This window comes from Andrographis paniculata, unplaced genomic scaffold, assembly GCF_009805555.1.
Source record: "Andrographis paniculata isolate CXL003 unplaced genomic scaffold, ASM980555v1 Contig62END, whole genome shotgun sequence".
Classification (NCBI taxonomy): domain Eukaryota; kingdom Viridiplantae; phylum Streptophyta; class Magnoliopsida; order Lamiales; family Acanthaceae; genus Andrographis; species Andrographis paniculata.
In genome coordinates this window covers 2,587,364-2,610,858 of record NW_026137598.1, presented here as the reverse complement: position 1 = coordinate 2,610,858, position 23,495 = coordinate 2,587,364, and the positions used below count along the sequence as shown (strand labels likewise).

The window sequence follows — 23,495 nt, the reverse complement described above, 5'->3', positions numbered from 1 at the left end:
GTAGATTTGCAGCCAAAAATTAGCTGCCCCATTTCTGCTTCAGGTGCACCCCGTTCTTCGATTCTCTTCAAGGTTTCATTGTAAATATATTAATGAGTACTTGAAGGTATTTTTTTTGCTGTTTCATTGAATTGTGATGCAGCCATTTCCATCTGCGAGAAAGAAATAAACTAACGGGTTGAATGCTACTTTGGAATAATGCCAGAGTTTCGATGCATCAAGTAAAACAGTCAATTCTACTCATTGAATTACTTGAGGTCAGTAGCAATTTTATATATCCTCTACCATTTCTACTGCATCATATGTTAGCTCCATATGCTTCCTCACATTATCACGTCGAGGCTGGCTTAAACTTTAAAAATAACACTTTATATATACATAATACATAATACATGTAAAAGGGCGTAGGGTCTATTTCTTGTCAGAAAGTTTATTATTCTAGTTGGTATATTTTGAAAAATTTACTCCCTCCGTCCTAGATACCATGTTCACGTTGCTGTTTCTGTCCGTTCTACGTACCATGTCATTTTCCTTTTTTAGAAAATGATTTTACACTTTAATCTCATTTTAAATTTTTTAATTTAAATTAAACTAATTAGTTATCTTAATCTTAATTTATAATTATTTATATTATAGCATAATTATTTTCACTAATACATTCTTAATTATCTATTAATTACACCCCTCCTAAAATACCGAGTTGTAGCAGACACGGTATCGTATCTGGGACGGAGGAAGTATAAAATAGCTTAGATTTTATTTTATTTATTTTTTGAATAGCAAATCACTTTAATTTTCATAGCAGAAAAAGATCTTTCAAAGTAAAGATACCGCAACCATTGAACTAATATGTTAATTTGATGAGTCATCATTTTAGTTGGTATGTATTGAAAATATTGTAAAATAGATTCAATTGAATTAGTAAGTCGAACTTATTTATCAACATAAAAAATAGCAAAGAAATCTCTAAAATCTACACTTGTCTTCACAAAATGATTGTACATTTTTTTGGACCTCGATGTACATCCGCCAATGCATATGGGAAGAGGACATTTGTGACAAATGTTGTACGGGTGGTAAATGAATTTTCAATTGTTTGTTTCTTTTGACCAAAAATTCGAGGTTTACTGTTTGAACTGGGCGTTTTCCAAAAAAATTACATTTTTTTCTCTTACAAAATATTTCTTCAAACCCTTAAAAAAAAAAAAAGGCCTTGTTAAACTATTTAATTGACTTTTGAACTTTAGTTTAATAGCCTATAAAAAAGACTAAGGTGACTATAAAAGACTTGCCTAATTCGCATTGACCCTTGTGGTTTCGCGGTTTGAAATTCAATGTAAATTCTTATTTATTTTAAAAATTGCATGACGTCCTTTTGTACTTTAAAAAATGTTATATGAAATTCCACTGTAGTTTTATAATTCAGTTTAAATTTCCACTTTACTTTAAAAAGTTGCATGACGCTGTTTATACTTTAAAAAGTATTGCATGAAATTCTCCGCCATGCAAAACATACAGATAAGAAATCATCTTTTCATTGTACAAGGGAGTTTTCATGGTGGTGAAGTTTTATGCAACGTTTTTTAAACTATAAGGGAGTGTCATACAACTTTTATGAAATCTTAGAGAAGTTATGGGAAATTTTACCGTAAAGAAAGGCCTATTCTTGCAAGTGGTCCGATCATTTACAGGAATTAGGTGGGCATTTGCAGCTTATTTGATTTGAGCTCACCAAACAGGAGGTCCAAATTCAAAATAGCCCAAATTGATCAAATTTGGTGAATATTCAAGAAGAAAAAATCGAGAAACATCTGGTCCCTGTCTTATTGGTGTGTGATTGAGCGAAATGGGTGAATAAATTTAAGGGTGTATTTGTCTGAAGGATTTTGACAAATTTATACTCCATCCCAAACATCTTACAATATATATATATATTTTATAATATATTCCAAACATCCTGCAATATTTTCAAAATAGAAAATAACTAATTATACTTAATATCTATCCCACACTTTATTTTTTCGTATTATCCAAATAAAAAAAAATAAAATATGCATTTCTCTCTCTATCATATCATTTAATTTCTAAATTATCCTACTTAATATTACCCACCTAAAAACCTGTGCAAAAAACAAATGTTGCACCACTGTTTGGGACAGGGAGAGAGTACAATTTTTATTTTCCTAAAATATCAATTCAAATATTTATTTTTTATTTTTTATATTGTATTAAAAATCAATTGTACATTCAAATATTATACCAATAGTTATTTACATCACATTGTATTATTATTTTAATTTAATTTTTTTACTATTTAAATTCCAACTTAAAATTCAAACTTCAAACGAACACCCTAAATGTAATTCTGAGAGAGGATTGCAGACATTAAGGTGACTAAATGTAACTCTGACAGAGTATTGCAGACATTAAGGGTGACGGATGAGGAGCATTAGAGTGGCCACAGTTCGGTTATTTATAAATATATAGGTATTTAGGATTTGAATCGAACCAAATAAATATTTGAAATTGTAAGCTAAATAAATTAAAAATAACTACTAACTCTAACTAAATAAAAATATTTGCAAATATTTCAAATTGAATTGAACCGAATCAAACTAAATTTGAATACAATATAATTATTAATATAAATTTTAAAATATAATAATATAAATATATTTGATTTGGTTTGGTTTGGTTAATAAAAAAAATATCAAAATCAAATATTTATATTGCAGTTCTGTAAGATCGATTTGATCACATGCACCCAACCCTCAAGCGAAAGATGTCTCACCGCTTGATCTACAAGGGTTTGACAATGAGGATCTATGGTTACGGCTAGAACTGTTAACGAGTTGAGTCCAGCTAAATTTTAAGTGTTCGTTAACGTTCGTGAACAAGGTTTGTGTTCATTCGTTAAGCTTTCGAGCTCGTTCGTAGTGTTTGAGCTCAGCTCGTTAAGAATTTTTATTATTTGAGCTCGTGTTCGGCTCGTTTAGATAAGCATTATGCAATTTATTTTTATTATATTATTAAAGGTTAAAAATCTTATTTAGATCCGGAGATATTGATCCTTTTTAGATCTACAAAATCATTATTTTTATCAATTTCTGAGCTCTTCATATTTATTTATAATAATTTTCAAATTCATTTCTTTTAATTTTAGCATCTGAACAATCTTGTTTGTTTTATTCTTGCTATTTTTAAAAATTACATTTGGGTATTATTTAAATTACGCCAGGGATTTATCTGCAATTTGATGTTTTAATTATATATATAGTTTTTGTTATTTATTAGTGGTTAAATTTTATAATATCTAAATCTGTTATAATTTAAATTATGTTTTTAATGTATTTAAATTTTATAATAAATAATTAAGATATTTATAATAAATTCAAAATATATTATTATACAAAAAATTATATATATTTTTATGTATTTGTCAAACAATAATATTTTGTACTTTTAAATAAATAAAAATTTAGAAATTATCTTGAAAATATACATAAAAAGGTAAATATTTAATTATATGAAACAAAAAAATTTAAAATAAAACTTAATTGATCAATATAAAATAAAATTTAAATGTTTTGATTTAATTGAAACAATATACTTCATTAGTCCAATAATAAATAATACAATTTCCATTTTAGTCGGCCTCGTAACAAATGATACAATTTTCATTTTAGTATGTCTCATAACAAATGATATCTTTCTATATATATGATAAATTTTACTAATTTAATACATACTTAACAAATATGAATCAACTTAATTAATTTTATAATATATAACATCATATCTACTCGAAACCTCTTTATTTTTATATTTTACATCAATAAATAAATATTTTTATCTATATTTAAAACTTCACAATTATATATATATTTTTAATTATTTGTATTAAATAAAATTTTATTTTCTGTAAAATGATATTCATATTCCATATATTTTAATAAGATATAAATTTTAAAATATTTAAATACATATTTTAAATTTCTTGTAATAATATATATTATTTTTTATTTTAAAATTACTAACAATACCATTTACATAATAAATAATAAAACAATATCATAATATACTATTATTAACTAATCAACCATCGTCATCTTAAAAATCGTGTCATTAACCAAATATATCGTTTATAATGAAACCGGGGAGTATTAAATAAAAATGTACCAATATATTACATAGAAATGCAATAATATTCATTGGATTAGAGTAAAATATATTATAAACACCAGTAAAATGAATATTAGTATGCATAATCATTAAAAATAAAACACACAATATTTAGTACGGACTTAAGTCACCACTACTTCCCCCAATATCATTGAAGAATTGCGAGAACAAATTAGTCGAATTTGATTGATATTGTGTTGGTCTTTTTCTTATTATTTCTTGTTGTTTATTATAGTATAATATACTGAGATTCGTGTAGGGAACAACATTAAGATCTATGGCCAATACTCTATCATCATATTGAAGTATTTTATTTTCTAATTTTTGTTTTTTGAAACTCGTTATACGTGTTAATTTGTTCATATAACTTGTTCATAGTTTCGACAACTTGTGAGGTATTACTTATTATTGTTTCAATACCAGATTGCACAATTTCGTCAATTTTTTATTTTATATTATTTTAATTTTAGACATTTTTATTCCCGTAGGACGTGTATGCTTCCGTGGGGTTTCAAAAGCAGCATCCGTAACATTGAACGAGAATCCTCCAACGTCACTCTCATCATCCAAATGAATAGAAAATGCAGACTATCGCATGAGAATTTCTAGTTGAATGTTCCGATGACGACAAGATATGAGTTGCATTATGTTTTCTCAAGCGTCACCCTCATCATCCTACAGATGATTGGTCGGTGGCTGCAATTGAATCTTAAGAACCAACTCATGTTCAACATGGGAGAATCCAATGAAACATTTAGAAGATATTTTTTTTCTCTTAAATTTCACATAAACGTGGATGTATGAAATATAGAGCAAAACCCATTATCCATAGCCACCTACCTATCATTCTATAAATCTATTCCGAACTACGAGCCCTCACCTATCATTCTACAAACCAATCTTGAGTCACGAGCCTCCACCTATCATTCTATAAAACTATCCTGAGCCACAAGCCTTTACCTATCATTCTACAAACCTATCCCGAGCCATGAGCCCTCACATACCATTCTACAAACCTATCCCGAGCCACGAGCCCTACCATTCTATAAACCTACCACGAGCCACGAGCCCTCACCTACAATTCTACAAATTTATCTTAGCCAGGGGGCTCTACCTACCATTATATAAATCTACCACGAGCTCTAACCTACCATTGTACAAACCTATCCTGAGCCACAAACCTCCACCTACCATTCTACAACCTTACCACGAGCCACCTACCATTCTACGAACCAATCCAAAGCCACGAGCCCCAACCTACCATTCTACAAACTTGTCCAAAGCCATGAGCCTCCACCTACCAATGGCCGCCGCTTGAATTCCGCTCCGCTCACAGATTTTGCGCGGCCGTTGCTTGTTTTCCGTGCAGCTGCCGCTCGATTTCCGCATAGCCACCGCCGTTTCACTCAATTCCACGCAAAAGTTTCCGTACTCATAAATGCAGTCGCCGCTCACGGATTAATGGACATAGAATTCTGCTTCGTTCAAATTTTCGTGCAGCCGCCGCTTGTTTTCCGCACCAGTTTTGACCGTTGACTTTTGTTGACTTTTGCGCCGGTGGCTATTTTTCGCTCTTGAAGTCATTTTTTTTGCTTTTTGAGGCCAGATTTGGACTTCCAAAATAGTTTTCAATCATTATTTTACATGTATAAATAATAAACACCTTATAAATATTTATTCAAATAAATATACTTACTAAATAAAATTATTTTAGCCAATATTAAATACTTAAATAACATATAAATAATGTCTAAAAATATAATTCAAGAACACATCAGTTAAGTTAATTTAATGTATGCACCAAATAAATTATAAATTACACCTAAAAACTAATAAATTAATATTTTACACACAATATGAAATAATTACAATTATTGAAATAAATTGTTATAAATAATACCAAAATTCAACATAAATAAATAATTAATTAAATAAATATAAGCTATAAAATATGGCAAAATCAAGAGTTATCAAACTCCTCACATTTAAGCTTTATTCGCCCTCGAATAAATTCAATTAGGGAAATTAAACCAAATATTTTCTAAACAAGGATTCAATATTGTCGGCAATATCAATGGTGGTGTGTAAACGAATCTTAGCTAAAGTTCAGATCCTTAAACTATTTAAGAGTTATTGCTCATGTACAAAGTATCTAAATCATCTATCCCGAAATATTTTCAAATTTAAGTATTCGAAGTAGCTTCTAAAGATGATGCGACGACTCAAAGCTTAAATATACCGCCATAATAAATAACATGGTACAATAAATTAAGAAACAAGGCGGTCTGGTAGACATTGCTATGGATAATAAATTAATTTCGACATTTTTGCGCCGATGTTTTTTTTTTTTCTTTCAAGTCAAGTCGCATATAAAGATAATTGACATCCTCTTCACACTATTCGTTTGCCAATCCCATTTTTAAGAAAATTTAATCTATCATCTCCACTAACAAGCGCAGCTAAATAGACAAAAATTCTAAAAATTAGACTAACTATGGAACAAATGAAACGAATGTGATATCAACCAACTTTATCAAAATTTCGATTTATACTTATACTAAAAAGAATTTCAATTATTGAAAAGATTCGAGTTTCAAACTCAAATTAAACACAATGGAATTCGATTGACTCGAGAAAATAAGATATTTCATGACTAACTTTATTTTAAATAAATTAAATATTATAAATATAATAATATAAAATAATTTAATTCAACAAAAATTACACAAGAATAAATTACACAAAATAAATTAAGCAACATAATTTAAACAACATAAACTAAAAATAAATATGAATAAATTAACCCCTATAAATTAATTAACCCCCTGAACCAGCTCAAATTTCTGTGTAGTCGTCGCTTACGTTCTGCACCAGCAGGGATTTCTGCACAGCTGCCGCTCGCTTTTCGCATAGCTGTCGTTTTTTTTCGGGGCCAGCATTGACCGTTGACTTTGATCCACTATTGTTGACCGTTAACTTTTGTTGACTTTCGTGCCGGTGGCTATTTTTCGTTCTTAAAACCATTTTTTTCGCTTTTTGAGACCAATTTTGGACTCTCAAATCAGTTTTCAATCATTATTTACCTGCATAAATAATAAACACCTTATATATATTTATTTAAATAAATATACTTTCTAAATAAAATTATTTTAGCCAAAATTAAATACTTAAATAGCACATAAATAATGTCTAAAAATATAATTCAAGTATTATATCAGTTAATTTTAATTTATACACCAAATAAATTATAATTAAATTACACCTAAAAACCAATAAATTAATATTTTACACACTAGATAAAATAATTATAATTATTGGAATAAATTATTATAAATAATACCAAAATTTGATATAAATAAATAATTATTTAAATAAATATAAGTTATAAATATGACAAAATCAAGAGTTATCAATTATATATTACCCCCGTCTTATAAAAAGGAAGGGTACTATTTATTTTTTTCGTCATTGTATTTAATATTAATAATATTTTTATAGTTGTTTGTTTTAAGGAGGGAGTATATTAATTTTCTACTATCTATCAAAATCCTAATCTCCTACACTCTATTTTCACTCTATTCTTTTGTATTCAAATGACGGCATATCGATTTGGATATCGATAATTCTGCAAGTCAAACTTCTTCAAATTTTAGGTCATCGTCAATTATTCTTATTTTCACCGTAGGAAGATATATATATATATATGTATATGTATATTTGTTTGACCATTGAAGATTGCTGATATAAATAATATTGTTTTTAGAGTCATGAATGTATGAAATAATACAATTTGTACATAATTGTTATGCGTAAGAGGCAATTGTAATTTATCTATTTTATATTATAATTATAATTTATTAAATTGTGCACCTACTTAAAAAAACAGCTGGATCCACCACTATTGGCCAACGCATAGCAAAGTATTTATTTAATGAGCAAAGCAATATTTGTCTCAATCGTCTTCTCAATACATAGCAACCAATTTGTTATGGGTCTATCCCAGGTCATAGAGTTGATAATCGTAATTGCGAAGAAATTGCTCATAATTTATTTAATGATTACTTTGCACCTAATCCAGTATTTTGATGAACAAACCTTTCTCTAACGTTTTCGGATGTCTCAAAGTTTGTTTCTTCGTATTCTTGATGCATTTAAATAATATAATTAATATTTTCAACAACAATATGATGGGCTTCATCATCCCAGATTGTCACCTTAGTAGAAAGTAAAGACTGTATTTCGCGTGTTAGCATATGGTACAGTAATAAATATAGCTGACGAATGTTAAAATAGGTGAATAAACGGTTATCAAGAGTATAACAAGATTTTGCCATGCTGTAGTTGAAGTTTTTTCTTAGCAATATTTTCGATCACTAAATCCTAATGGTATTGCGAGGCTACTTTATATTGGCGAATTTCATGGTTTTCCAAGTATGTTGGGTATGTAATTTAGATTGCATGCATTGAAAATAGAAAATTGCCTAATCGCTTGGAAATGTGCATATGTAGGTCGAAGTGGTTCACTAACTATTATTCTAGAAGCAATGACATATTACTATATTTGGATATGACATGCATATTTTAGTTTATCGGGAACCAACAATGATATCAACATATTAGATAATTTACATTTGTTTTCAGATTTCACGGATGAAATTGCCCCTCCGCTAAGCTATGTTATCCAAGAGAAATAATATAATACTGGTTATTATTTAGTTGATCCAAAGTGGTAAACGATTGTGTAATCTATTCATAACCCACGAGGTCTAAAGAAAAAACTTTTTTGCACAAAGGCAAGAGTCATGTCGAAAAGATATTGAACGTGAATGTAGTGTTTTACAGTCGCTTTAAGGATTTTTCGTTGGACCTGGTCATTTTTTGGAAAAAAATATGGGTTGTTTAATATAATGACTACTTATATCATCATACATAATATGATAATAGAGGAGGAACGCTATCTCAGTGCTCCAATAAGTGAACGGATGGAAGCATCGCCTATTGAAATTGAGTTGGAAAAAGACCAGCATGCTCAACATGAAGGATTTTTCCAACGATATAGACAACTTATAGATAGAGAAACTCAAATATCACTTCGTATTTGATTGAACATATATGAGAGCAATATAGTAATTCGGATAATTTATTCCATTGTATAATTTTCGTATTTAATGTAATATTTATTTTAATTTAACATTGTAATATTTTTTTTAATATTTCTAAAAATGAGAATATTAATTTTGAGAGTGAAAATGAATTTGATTTTGATAGTAGTAATCAAAATGAACTAGAAAATTACCAATTGACTAGAGATACATTACTTTTTAGACTTAGTCATTTTTTACTTTTAGTGTGTTTGAAATTCTTGATAGGAATTAACCAAAGACTTTTAGAGAGGCAATATAGTTTGAAAATAAATTACAATTGATAAGAGCAATGAAAGATGGAATGAATTTTTAATTGATAATAAAACTTGATGTTTAGTCTTTAAATCTCCCAATTGTTCTCTTGTAGATTATAAATAGATTTATAAGGTTAAACAAGAAGATGATAGAATTAGATTTAAGGCAAGATTACTAGCTAAGGAATTTACCTAAAAGGAGAAAAAATATATATAAATAAGATTGTTGATTAATTTTTTCAACAATTAAAAGTAAAATCCGAAAATAGAAATTATCTTCGAATTTGATAAAATAAATGCCTGAGATTAAGAATCTCTAGACACCGTACGATACATAAGTAAACTAGGAAAATAAATACTACAGACTGAAAAAGTAAATGGTGATCCCTAAAAGCAATTCACTGAATTTGATGTCGATTGAAGATGGTTTCTCTAGGTCATGAACAGACCTATTTAAAACCTATTTCAACCGCCACAACCAGGTCGTGCCTTTATATCCGCTCGCCGGTTGTAACTTCTCTCAACCGTCTTAGAACTGCTTTTCGTCCGACCAGCACACCTGCTACTACGTCTTCTTTTAAATATTCCCTAAAGAAACGTTTTGAACCGTCGTCTGGTCGGTTACAACAACCGCTATCAACCGCCCACCAATTCCTCCTCAATTGACACGTGTTTTAACAGTCTCGCCAACCGCTCATACCAATTAAAGGACTTAACTGGCTCGACCGACCGCATCTGGGCACCTTACCTCCTTAAGTGGACGGCTAGTCCTGAACGACTACTCAACCGCCCAGCGTACTTAAGACAGACTACAGGCCAACCGACTGAAACTATCGTATAACCCAATGATTGACCAACCGACCAATCTAGATACTAACTGGTCGCTAAACCAAACGACTCATTGGTCGCCCCGTCAAGTGACCACCATGCGGTCCCTCCAATCGGCTGAACAACCATTCGTCCAAACGATTCATTGATCGCCCAATCAAGCGACCATCATCAAGTCCCTTCACTCGGCTGAACAACCATTTGTTCAGACGATTCATTGGTCGCCCAATCAGGCGACCACCATCCGGTCCCTTCAAACGGCCAAACAACCATTTGTTCAGGCGATTCATTGGTCGCCCAATCAAACGACCACCATCCGGTCCCTTCAAACAGACGAACAACCATTCGTCCAAATGATTCATTGGTCGCCCAATCAAGCGACCAACTGACCGCCCTTTCAAGCGACTGAACTACTGTTTTGACCAAGTGACCGGCCAATCGATCAGGCGATTAACAGGTCGCTTAATTAAGCGACCAACCAACAGACCCTTTCTTCGCCCGACCAATTAACAGACCTTTCCTCTTGTCCGACCTCCGTGTCTGCCATCTCATCTTTCTTCGCCCAACCTCATTTTGTCCGACCTCCGTATCGGCCATCATCTTTCTTCGTCCGACTTTCTTTTGCCCGAGTTTTGGGCCGTTTGGCTTATGTTCAGACCCATCGAGAATCCCATTGCCAATTAACAGGCCCATTGAACTATACACCAATTCACAGCCCTAGGCCCATTCTCGAAAACCCTACATTTTGGTTTTTTTTTTACTCAACAAAGATATTTGCACCCGTTGTCAAATTTACCATTGTTCGTGTTATGTTATCATTAGTCGCTTTCTATGATTGGGAATTGAAACAATTACATGTTAAAACAACTTTTTTACATTCTGAGATTAATGAAAAGATATATATGAAACAACAAAAAGGTTTTATTGATAAAAATAAAATGATGTTGGATAATCGGTTATTTTGCAATTGATTGTTTTGTGAGTGAAAATGCGACGGGCCGGTGTACCAAATATAATTAATTTGGAAGAAATAAATAAATATTATTTATTTATTGTGTATGAGGTTTGATTAATATTTTGACTATTTTTCCTGTCTCGAGACAAACCAAATTGTGCAACCCCAAATTAAACCCGGGTATATGGCCTAAGTCGCAATATCATTTGGATAAAATATTATCCGTTAGACAAATTTATTATAATCTCAAACGGAAGGTTTGAAATTAGAATAAATTACAATCGTTTCAAACGGAAGGTTTGAAATTAGAATAAATTACGATCGTCACAAACGGAAGGTTTGTAATTAGAATCAATTACGTATGCTTCAAACGGAAGGTTTGAATTATAAATAATTACATCGATAATTAAGGTCGTAATTATGATCGTAATTAATCCCCTGCCATTTTGGCAGAGTGGAGACGCCTATATAAAGGGCCTCTCCTTTCATTCTAATCACCAACAACAAATAATCCTCTTGTCCTACTCTTCTCTCTTATAGCTTTCCGGTCTCCCCAGCTCAGTTCCTTTTTCATTTTTGTTCGTCGGAGCTCCAACGATTAGAGGTGCCACTCTTATTGGAGACGAAAACCGTTTTATCTTTGGGTTAGAAGGCCATCAACCGGAGGCACTACCGAGGTGTATCTAATTTTCGGAAAGAGGATCCATCCTCGACTCGGTTTCACGTTTATTCTCGCGATACCTATATATTCCAACAAAAGAATCACGTTTATTTTTTAAATAAATCCTTGTTTGGCTTAAAACAACCCCTCTAGGTAATAGAATATCAAATTTGACAATTGTATGAAAATTCTTGAATTTACAAAAAACAAATTTGATTATTGTTTATATTTTAAAACTTTTAAAAACTATTCAATATTATTTCTCATTTATGTTGATGATATATTGATTATTAATCCATATCTAAAAAAATCTTTGTTTGGTTTAAAACAACTCCTCTAGGTAATGGAAGATCAAATTTGACAATTGTATTAAAATTTTGGAATTTACAAAAAACAAATTTGATTATTGTTTATATTTTGGAACTTTTAAAAACTATTCAATATTGTTTCTCATTTATGTTAATGATATATTGATTATTAATCCATATTTAAAGTTGATTGATCAAATAATAAGTGTTTATGTGATAATTTTGACATAAAATTATTGGGTGATACAAAAGTGATTTTTGGTATAAATATTTTTAGAGATAGGAAAAATAATAGACTATTTTTAAATCAGTTTAGTTATATTTCAAAAATTTTGCTAAATCTATATTTGTTCTCATGGCTTCTAATTTTGTACTTAGTAGGAACCAATGTCCAAAATCTTATTCGAATAGTGAATATATGAAACAAATGTCTTATATTAATACAATAGGTTTCATAATGTATAGATAGTTAGTACTAGGCCGGATTTAGCCTATCAAATTTGGTTTTTAAGTAAATTTATATTGAACCTAGTTTAGAACATTGACATGCTTTGAATTGAGCTTTTAGATATCTAGGAGGCATTATAAATGTAGGTTTAGTATTTCATAAACATACTAAGATTGTGAAATTATAGGGTTTTTTGGACTCCAATTATGCTAATGATGAGATACTAAGAAAAGTACTACTTATGTATTTATATTGTATGGAACTAGTATTAGTTGAAAATCACAATTGCAACATATTGTAGCTTTATTCATAACTGAATAAGAGTAAATAGCAATAATTGAAGCTCTAAAAGAGACACTATAGTTAAAAAAAAAAAAAAAATTAATTAGTGAAATAAGTTATTTGCAAAATACTATCATTGTATTTTTGGATAGTCAGACTGGAATACAATAGTGTAAAAACTCTATTTCATGATAAAAATAAACACATTTTGATGGGAATTTTCATTTTATATGTAATATTGTTTCTAAGACTTGTTAAATTTGGAAAAAATTTCATCTGAATATAATCCTACTGATATTGGTACAAAAGTATTGGCTTAAAATAAATTTGTATCGTGTATGAAAAATATATATTATAATGCATGGTTAGCCATGTACTACTTTGTGTAGTTGTAAGGCTAAATTAATATTTTTAACTAGCTATAATATATTTTTTTCTGCAAAAAAATAATCCAACAACTTGGTTGTGATGACTCCGATCACTGTGAAGGATTTTTTGCATTTTTTATCCATAATTAATCTGACCATATCATTATATTCAACACCAAAACACAAACTAACTCATTTATGTGGCCCATATCATTATATTCAATACCAAAACACAAACTAACTCATTTATGTGGCCCATCCGAATTCCATGGCCTCGACCCACTGCCTCGCCTAAGATCTGCATCCCTTTTTGAGATTGAATCTTGTCCGTATGATTTAGGGCTACGATTTTGGCCATCCATCCTATTTTGATCTAAGTGTATATATAGAGATAAAGAGGGTTGCCACCTCTCATAATATACTCTTCATCTCACTCTACTTTCCCTCTCTAGCCATTTTCTCTCTCTCACTCATCCTATTCCGATGATTACTGTTCTAGCATGCCTCGGTGGTGCTTTCCTTTTGTTACAATGTGTAGTTCCTTGGCATGTTTGTCTCCCTATTTGGTTGATTCGAGCGCAAAGGGCTCGTTCAACATTGTAGGCTTTTAATTTGTTACTTTTTGTCTTGTTTCAGTTTGTGGGGGTGTTTTCTTTTTGTGCTTTGAGTGGTTTGGGATGCTGAGCCATAAATCGCCCAAATTCTCTCTGTGTGATTTGGTTATTTGTTGAAATTCAAGTTGCTTGTAATTTTAAAGTTGATTTTCATTAATAAATTAATATTCGATCTTATATTTTTGTTACACACCTCAAACAAAATACTAAATAAACATATCCTATATCAATACATGAAGAAAAAAATAGAAAGAAAAAATACTATGTCAAATAGTTTTCAATAGAACTTTAAAATAAAGTTGAAACAAAAAATATAGGAAATAAATTGTTTAAATATTTTTTGCTTTAGATATTTTTTTGTTAGAACTTAATACAAGGAAGTCTAGGTAATATAATTAGGAATAGTATTTATGTGTCAAATTATTCATTTTTGTGTGCGGATAGGATAAGTTTCAATTCGGCCAACTTTACTAGATATCATAGGCGGCTCTTAGCAAGAGTAAGGTGAACAACTGCTCAGGTTCCATAATTCAGAAATGACCCATATTTTAAAACATTAGCATATTATTATTATTATTATTATTATTATTATTATTAAAGTTTAGTTTATATTTTTTCTTCATAATTATTCAATTCAATTTTAATTTAACATTAAATTTTAAATTTTAATCATATATTTTTCTTATATTTTTTTTCGTAATTGTTACATTTCATCTTTTCAAATTCAATTGTCACCTACACCTCCTTCCTTCATGCCCTGCCGCACCGCACCGTGCCCACCCACCCAGACCAAATCCGTCTCACCCTCTCTCTTTTTTCTCTTTCTCCTTCTCACCTTCTCTCTTATCTCTGATTTTTCCTCCCTCGATCCTCTCTCTCTTCAAACTTCCGGACGCTAGTTTGAAGCGTTGTCAGTCTGCCTTCTATCTTCTTCTTTCGAATCGACACCGTCAAATTGCCTTCAACCTTTTATCCAGCCGAAACCAACGTCGGTGATATTATTTTAAAAAATATATTTAATTATATATTTATAGGGCTTACAATTTAATTTTGCTTAAGGCCCCGAAAAATTTCAAAATGGCCCTGCTAGATATACATCGACTAAATCGAACATAGATAAGCACAAATTTAGTCATGGTGCTTTAGTTCCTTCCCAAAGGTTTTGGGAGGTTCCACTAGCCTCTACCTCTAGCCGCCTCCTTCCAGCTTCCGGGGTTAGAACTTTGGTTTTTGGTAATTTCTCAATCATTCTGGAGGTTTTTTTCGGTCATCTTTTGCTACATATTTGGTACACGATACCTCATGTAGATTTTTTTTCTGGCAGGTGAATAGATCCTTAAGTAATAAACTATTCGAAATGAAATCGGTTGTTAAAATAAATTAATATAAATCAAAGTAACAAAAGAAAATGAGTCAAGAACAAAAAAATCGACTGTTCAAAATGTAATATGGCCCTTTCGAATTGCAACTAATTTTTTTATTTTTTATAATATTAATTTATATTAATTATTGTTACGTATGAAATTTATAATTATGTTAAACAACCCAAGTTAAAAGAAGATGTGGGCTTGTATTGGGTCTGTCAAACTTTTTAAGGGGTATTTCAAGACAATCGAGTAAACCGGACGTTTTTTTGAGAAAATCCGCAGGTCAGATGGTCCGTAGGACGGATGGTCCGCAAGTCGGATGGTCAGCAGGTCGGATGGTCTGCAGGTCGGATGGTCCATAGGGCGGTAAGTCTGCAAGTCGGACGGTCCGCAGATCGGTTGGTCAGCGGGTCGGATGGTTTGCGAATCGGAAGGTCTGCGGTCGGACTAACAAGTCGGAAGGGCTGCGGTCAGACCAACAAGTCGAAAGGGCTGCGGTCGGACCAACAAGTCGGAAGGTCTGCGGTCGGACCAACAAGTCGGAAGGTTTGCAGTCGGATAGACAAGTCGGTTGGTTTGCAGTCGGATAGACAAGTCGGTTGGTTTGCGGTCGGATAGGCAAGTCGGTTGATCCGCAGTTGGATGAGCGAATTGTTAGTTGTTGTGGGGGTCGGATGCTGCGGAGAGCGAGTGAGAATAATAGCTTGGTCGGTTGAGAACACATGTCAGCAAAAGAGGAGTTAGCAGACGGTTGAGATGAGGCGTTGTAACCGTTTGGGCGACGGTTCCAAGTACCGTTTCTGAAGAATATTTAAGGATTGGGATCTGCAACTGACAGGGCATCTTCAATCATCTTCAAACGACATCAAAGTTAGTGATTCGAGGATCATCCTTTAATTTTTCAATCTTCTAATTTCCAGTTTATTTATGTACCGTACAGTGTTTAGAGATTCCTAATCTCAGGCACTAAATATATCAAATTCGAAGATAATTTCCTATTTTGGAATTTTACTTTTTATTGTTGAAAAAATACATCAACAAATTGGCGACCTCAGTGGGAGAAAGGCAAGATTGCTGATCCTACATCAACAGAGAATTTCATACGACTGAGGTCCGGCCGAATCATAAGAAAAATCAGTATGGCAGGCTCACAACCTCAATCATCATCAGCACCAGTGGGAGAAAATATTTCACCACCTGTCATGCCAAATCCAGGGGAGAATCCCCAGCCACCTACCGATTGGTTGTCTTATGTTCAACAATTGAACAATCAGCAAACTTTGCCTATGCAAAATATGTCGCGCGAGCAACTGAATATCATGTTGCGAGAACAACAGAATCTCATGCAGAACATGTTAGATCAAGCTTTATCAAGGGTTACTCTTCAACCCACTCAGACTCCGCCAGGAATATCACCATCAAGAATGCAAGCAAATTTCGCAGGGCCATCATATGTTGACCGTACATTGCCAAGCGCCACAACGTTCAACCGAACAAACAGGGGAAAAACTCCTCTAACTTTCCCTAATAATGCCCCCTTTGGGGCCAAGAGTTGACAATCTGCAGCCAAACGTTGTCAGGGAAAAGAGGCAAGGAGCACACATTCAAGATCCTATCTTTATCCCTGATCATCAAAACCCCCGTGTGGATCCTGAAGAGATTGCACAAGTATTGAGGGTGCATTTCGGCTTGAATCCTCAGATGGCCAACTGTCCTGCGTATCAAAGATCTTTCCCGGAAAGGATCATTAACGACTATCCACTTCCAAGGAATTATCGGCCACCTGATTTCCATACTTTTTCAGGAGAAGATGGATCCTCCACCATAGAGCACGTGGGTCGTTTTACAGCACAGTTGGGGGAAGTTGGAAATAATCCTTTTTATAAATTGCAATTATTTGGGTTATCTCTTACTAGAACAACTTTCTCATGGTTTGTAAATCTGCCACCTGGACAAATACAAACTTGGGAAGGTTTGGAAATGGCGTTCCATGCTAGATTCTTCAATCCCTTACCAACTGTTTCTCTTACCGATTTATTGGAATTGAAGCAATATCCAGAAGAGTCAACCTCACAGTTTATTGAAAGGGTGCGATTGATGAAAGGACGTTGTCCTACTATAATCAATGAAAAAAGAAATGACCAATTTAGTGGTCAGAAATATGCATGGCCGCCTAAGAGAAGCACTCACTGCTCATGATGTGGAAGATTTGGCAAGTCTCGCTGCCAAGGCTGGACGTTTGGAGTCTCTTTTTAGAGAAAATTATCAGAATTTCAGACGTAATAAAGCTCAACATATGGCAATTATGGAAACAGAAGCATACAACTTTGATCTTGATAAAACAGAAGAAATGGCGGCCGAAATCATTTCAGGAAAGCCTTATGTGTGCTCAAAATTAAAGCCAGTACCAGGAACTGAAGGAAGAGAGCAACCTACATTTGATAATTCGAAGGCTGATGAAATTTTTGATATTTTGCTAACTGACGGACATATTCGAATTCCAAAAGGTCAAAGGTTGGCTACTAAGGAAGAAATCAAAAGAAGACCATATTGTAAATGGCATAACTCTTTCACACACAATACAAGTCGATGCACTTATTTTCGAAATGAGATCCAAAAGGCCATTAAGGCAGGTCAGCTCAAATATATTACTTTGGGTGTAGAGCAACAACCTTTTCCAAAAGTAACCACAGCAATGGTTAATATACAACCAAGTCCTAAATCGGGAAAGGGAAACTCATCAAACAGTGGCCGACCAGAAGAAAAACTCAAGGTTTGTGAAAAAACAGTGGCCGAAAAATGGGATAACCAGGATGGTTCTTTTAATGTGGAGTTAAAGGAGCAAGTTCTGGTTTGGGACCACCCGACTAGAAAAACTGGCTCGGTCGGGAGCAAATGGGCTCGAAATAAAAAGCCTTTACCAATTAACGTGGATCCTCGTTTTCCAGGCATGAACCGAACTCAGATTTGGAATGCCAAGCGCAGGTATGCCGCGAGGTACAGGGATAAGGTCCTTTCATCGAAACAGCCGAACGATGTGCAAAGTGTTTTTGATTCTCCGGAAGGAGGTCGGTCCATACGGGTCGCCTCATCAAAGCAACCGAACGACATGCGAGGCGCTGCTAATTATGCTGAAGGAGGTCGGTCCATTAGGGTCGTCTCATTTGAGCAGCCGAATGATGTGCAAGGCGCTGCTAATTATCTTGAAGGAGGTCGGTCCATATGGGTCGCCTCGTCAAAGCAGCCGAATGATATGCGAGGCGTTTTTAATTATCATGAGGGAGGTTGGTCCACGAAACTCTCCTCCTCAAGGTGGCCTAAGTATGTGGAAGGCGTCTTTGAGTGCAATGAGGGAGGTCGGTCCATACAAAAAAGGGGTGAAGGGGTATCAGATGAAAGAATTGAAGGTTTCAGATGTCAGTATTGTGAGCGGATTAACATCAATCCATCTCTGGAGGAGTTTCGTTTGGAGTCTCTGACAGTTCAACCTGAAACTGATACCAGGAATGAAATTCTGGAAGCTGATTCAAGGTCTGTCAAGTCTCACTAGGGCTACGAGTTCCCTGCCGAATGACAAGAATTAATTGGATTGAACAAGAACCCCTGTGGGCAAGTCTGGTGGATGATTATATATAAGAGCCAGAATGGGCAAAGATTTCAGATCCTGATTTTCAGTAAGAGGTTCCTCTAATAGTCTTCCCTCCCATTCCAGAAGGCACGACGTCTCATTTAAAGCCTATGTATGTTAATGCTCATATTTGCGGAAAACCAATCACGAAGGTGTTTATAGACAACGGAGCCGTCTTCAATGTGATGCCATTAAAGACTCTCAAGATGTTAGGGAAGGGAATTCACGATCTATCTCCTGTGGATTTTGAGATGACTAGCTTCACAGGGCAGCCAACCAGACAAGAAGGTATGATGGTCGCCTCAATTGAAGTCGGTCCTAAAAAGATTTCTTCTGTTTTCTTTGTGGTGGATGCGGATACTACATACTCAATCCTACTTGGACGAGACTCGATTCATGCATCTAAATGTGTAACATCGACACTGCATCAACAATTAATATTTTGGGAAGGCAATCAGATCTTCAAAATGGAAGCAAATGACAACCCTTTCGGAGCATCATAACAAGTTGAAGAGTCAGTTTTTTATTCCGGTCATGTACCCCCAACGTCTCAATTTTTTATGGCCAATGAATACTCAAAGAAGGGTTTTAAATTCATCAGCCAGAATTCAATGTTCTTTTAAAAGAACAGTTTTACTATATGGCTCATGAGGAAGCCAAAACCACTTTTTATAATATATCTTTTATGAAGGTGCAGATTTAAAATATTGTAGTTTACTTATTAATCAGTTTTATTTACATCAGTTGTTGAGTAAAGCAGAAAAAATCAAAAAGATTGTTCATGTTCATTTCCAAAAAGATGAACAAATTCGTCGGCCTGATTTATTATAATAGACAGAACCAGCTTTTTCAGCACAAGATTCTTTATTGGAATTTAACATAGGAACCGACCTGGTTCAAAAAATGATCAGGATGAGTGGTTATTTGTCTGAAGAGCAACAAATATTGATGCTCGAAGTTATAAAAAACAATATTGATTGTTTAGCTTGGGATTATTCAGAAATATCTAGTTTAGAGCGAAGTTTGATAGAGCATTGATTGCCTATTAAAAAGGGTTTTAAGCCTTACAAGCAACCTCCAAGGCGTATGAGTCCTGATTTAATGCCTCAGATCAAAGAGGAAGTTCAAAAACTTTTTAAAGTTGGTTTCATTACGCCGTGCCCTTATGCAAATTGGTTGGCCAATATTGTACCAGTTGTTAAAAAGAATGGTAAGATCAGGATATGCATTGATTTCAGGGATCTTAATATGGCCACCCCTAAAGATGAGTATGTGATGCCTATGGCTGACATGCTAATTGATTCAGCAACATGTCATAAAATTCTCAGTTTGATGGATGGTTATGCAGGATATAACCAAATCTTTTTGGCGGAAGAGGATATTCATAAGACAGCATTCAGATGTCCAGAGGCTCTAGGTATTTATGAGTGGACAGTTATGCCTTTTGGTTTGAAGAATGCAAGGGCGACTTATCAGAGGGCCATGAATTCAATTTTTCATGATCTTATTGGTAAATCTATGGAGATATATATAGATGATGTTATCGTCAAATCTTCCAGTTTTGAGGAACATTTGAGAGATCTTAAGGATGCTTTCAGTCAGATGAAGAGGTACAAGCTGAAGATGAATCTGACTAAATGTGCTTTCGGTATATCAGCCGGGAGTTTCTTGGGACTTTTGGTGCATGAGAGGGGGATAGAGATCGATGTTAATAAAGCCAAAGCAATTCTTGCCAGCCGACCACCCAAAATGGTTAAGGAAATACAAAGCTTTTTGGGGAAGCTAAATTATCTCAGACGATTCATTTCTAATGCTGCTGGCAAGGTCAGACCAATTACTAAATTATTAAAAGCTGGAGGAGATGTTTTCGAGTGGGGACCAAACCAACAGGCAGCTTTAGAAGGTATATAGCAAGCATTGGCTCAACCACCTGTGTTGATGCCTCCCAAAGAAGGTCAGCCCCTCAAACTTTATTTGGCAAATACGTACGAAGTGGTCAGTTGCTTATTGGCACAAGATGGGGATGACGGAAAGGAAAGGGCAATTTACTAATTGAGTAAAACCTCACAGGACCTGAATTAAATTATACAATGCCAGAAAAAATGTGTTATTCCTTGGTGTTTGCATGTACCAAACTTGAGCATTATATATTGCCCAGAAGAATTGAGGTTATTTCAAGGATTGATCTCATCAAGTTAATTTTGCAAAGACCTACTATGCAGGACAGACTTATGAAGTGGGCCATTAAATTGGCTCCTTTTGATTTGCATCATTCTCCTTTGAGGGCTGTGAAAGGCCAAACAATAGAAGATTTTTTGGCAGACTTTGCAGGTTATGAGCAGGAACCGACCGAATACATGTCTTATATAAGTACCCGAAATTGGTTAATATTTTTTGATGGTTCTACCTCAGGAAAAAGATCGGGTGCAAGTGTTATGTTGGAAGGACCAGACGGTCAAAGGGTCAAGTTGCAGTTGCAATTAGAAGCCATGACCCATAATTCAGGGGAGTATAAGGCTTTAATCTTGGGATTGGAAGCCTTGATAGTCAGGAGTGTTCAATCCGTGATCATAAGAGGGGATTCTCAATTGGTGATCAACCAAGTAAACAAACAATATGTTTGCAATTACCCTCATCTACGCAGATACAGGGATATTGTGGGTCGGTTGCTGTCAAAAATCTCTGAAGTGATAATTGAGTTCATCCCTAGGAAAGAAAATCAATTTGCAGATGAATTAGCTCAAAAAGCCTGTAAAAGAATCCTAAAGGATATATGTGCAGAGGTTGGCCCTGAATCAGAAGGTGTAGCCGACTGGAGAACATAAATTATCATGTATCTACAAAGTCCAGCAGCAAATGTACCGATTGGAATACGGTTGAAAGCTTTGCGATTCCAGTTGATAGAAGGAGTATTATATAAAAGGACATTCGAAGGATTACTCTTGAAATGTTTGGGGTCCAAACAGGCTTTGGAAGTCATGACAGAAGTACACAGTGGTATTTGTGGGGCTCATCGGGCATGTTTGAATATGAGATGGGCTATTCATCGCTTGGGTTTCTTTTGGCCAAAGATTTTCGAAGATTGTATACAATTCGCCAAAGGTTGCCAAGAATGTCAGAAACATGGGCAGTTGAATCACTTGCCAGTCACGGAATTGCAAGCTGTAAAACCATGGCCCTTTAAATCTTGGGCTATGGATATCATTGGTAAAATTCATCCCCCCTCATCCAAACATCATTGTTTTATTTTGGTTGCAACAGATTATTTCACCAAATGGGTCGAGGCGGTTGCTTTGAAAATTGTTGATCAAAAAGAAGTGATAGATTTTGTGTTGAATCAGATCATCTATAGGTATGGTATTCCTTATTCAATAACAACCGACCAAGGTTTGGTCTTTACTGGGGAGAAGTTTTTAAAGTTCTTGGTAGAGTTTGGTATTCGGTTGAACCATTCCTCGCCTTATTATCCCCAAGCTAATGAGCAGGCAGAGACAACTAATAAGATTATTATTGGGATCATAAAGAAAACGATTGAGAGGAACCCAAGAAAATGGCATTTGTTGTTATCTCGAGCATTATGGGCGCATAGGAATAACAAAAATTCTGCCACGGGGTTTTCGCCATATCAACTCACCTTTGGACAAGATGTTGTATTGCCAGCCGAAATTCAAGTGTCATCTGGACGTACGAGCCTTACTACAGATGAGTTTACTGAGGAATATCAACAAGTTATGTTGCAGCAATTGGAAAGTTTGGAGGTCAATCGACTCCGTGCAATTGATCAGATTGTGAAGCAGAGTGAGATCAGGGCTAAGACTTATGGAAGGAAAGTTTTTTATAGAACATTCAAAGAATAAGGTGTGGAAAACTATCCTTCCTACATATAAGAAGATTGATCAATTAGGGAAGTGGTCTCCGAATTGGGAAGGACCGTTTATCATTCAAAAGGAGATCGGAATGGTGCCTTTATTATTATAAATCAAGAAGGTAAGAGGGTACATGATTGTATCAATGCTAAATATCTAAAGAGGTATTATCCTGCCTTTTCTGATAACAAGAAAGCATGAAACAATAATTTTCATTCGGAACCCGATTATTAGGGGTTCGGACCCAAAAAAGGGTTCACTCATTGTCAGATATCGAATCATGCAGCGAGCTTTGTTCTTCTGAGTCAGAATCTTCATTCCAGTGATTAGAGATTAGTTCTGGTTCTTCATCAATAAGGTCCTCTAAGTTGGGTCGGTACTTTTCCCATTGATCTTGCATATTCTCTAGATCATAGTCGGCGCGGGCTTTCTTGTCTGTCACGGCTCGACGCTTACGATCGACAAGAGTGCGTAATCTCGAAAAGACTGCGTGCTGATTGGAGAATGTGTGATCCCAGCCAAGATCTGGGAGTATGGCTATCACATGGTGTTCAATCAAATCCATATGATGATCAACGTCAGGAAGGCGA

At 34.1% G+C, this 23,495-nt stretch overlaps 1 protein-coding gene across 1 annotated transcript; it reads left to right on the top strand.

The window, feature by feature from the left end:
• The first annotated feature begins 19,149 nt into the window (after positions 1 to 19,149).
• On the top strand, positions 19,150 to 22,896 carry LOC127260408 (uncharacterized). Its single transcript, XM_051288139.1, has 3 exons — positions 19,150 to 19,327; positions 21,452 to 21,630; positions 22,381 to 22,896. Exons 1-3 carry the CDS (start codon positions 19,150 to 19,152, stop codon positions 22,894 to 22,896), a joined length of 873 nt encoding a protein of 290 aa, XP_051144096.1.
• The last annotated feature ends 599 nt before the right edge of the window (positions 22,897 to 23,495 follow it).

Coding starts and splice junctions, on each gene's coding strand:
- LOC127260408 (XM_051288139.1), top strand. CDS start 19,150: ATGTATGTTAATGCTCATATTTGCGGAAAACCAATCACGAAGGTGTTT. Junction 19,328..21,451: donor GCAGCCAACCAGACAAGAAG/GTATGATGGTCG, acceptor GTTCTACCTCAG/GAAAAAGATCGGGTGCAAGT. Junction 21,631..22,380: donor TAAGAGGGGATTCTCAATTG/GTGATCAACCAA, acceptor GTGTTGAATCAG/ATCATCTATAGGTATGGTAT.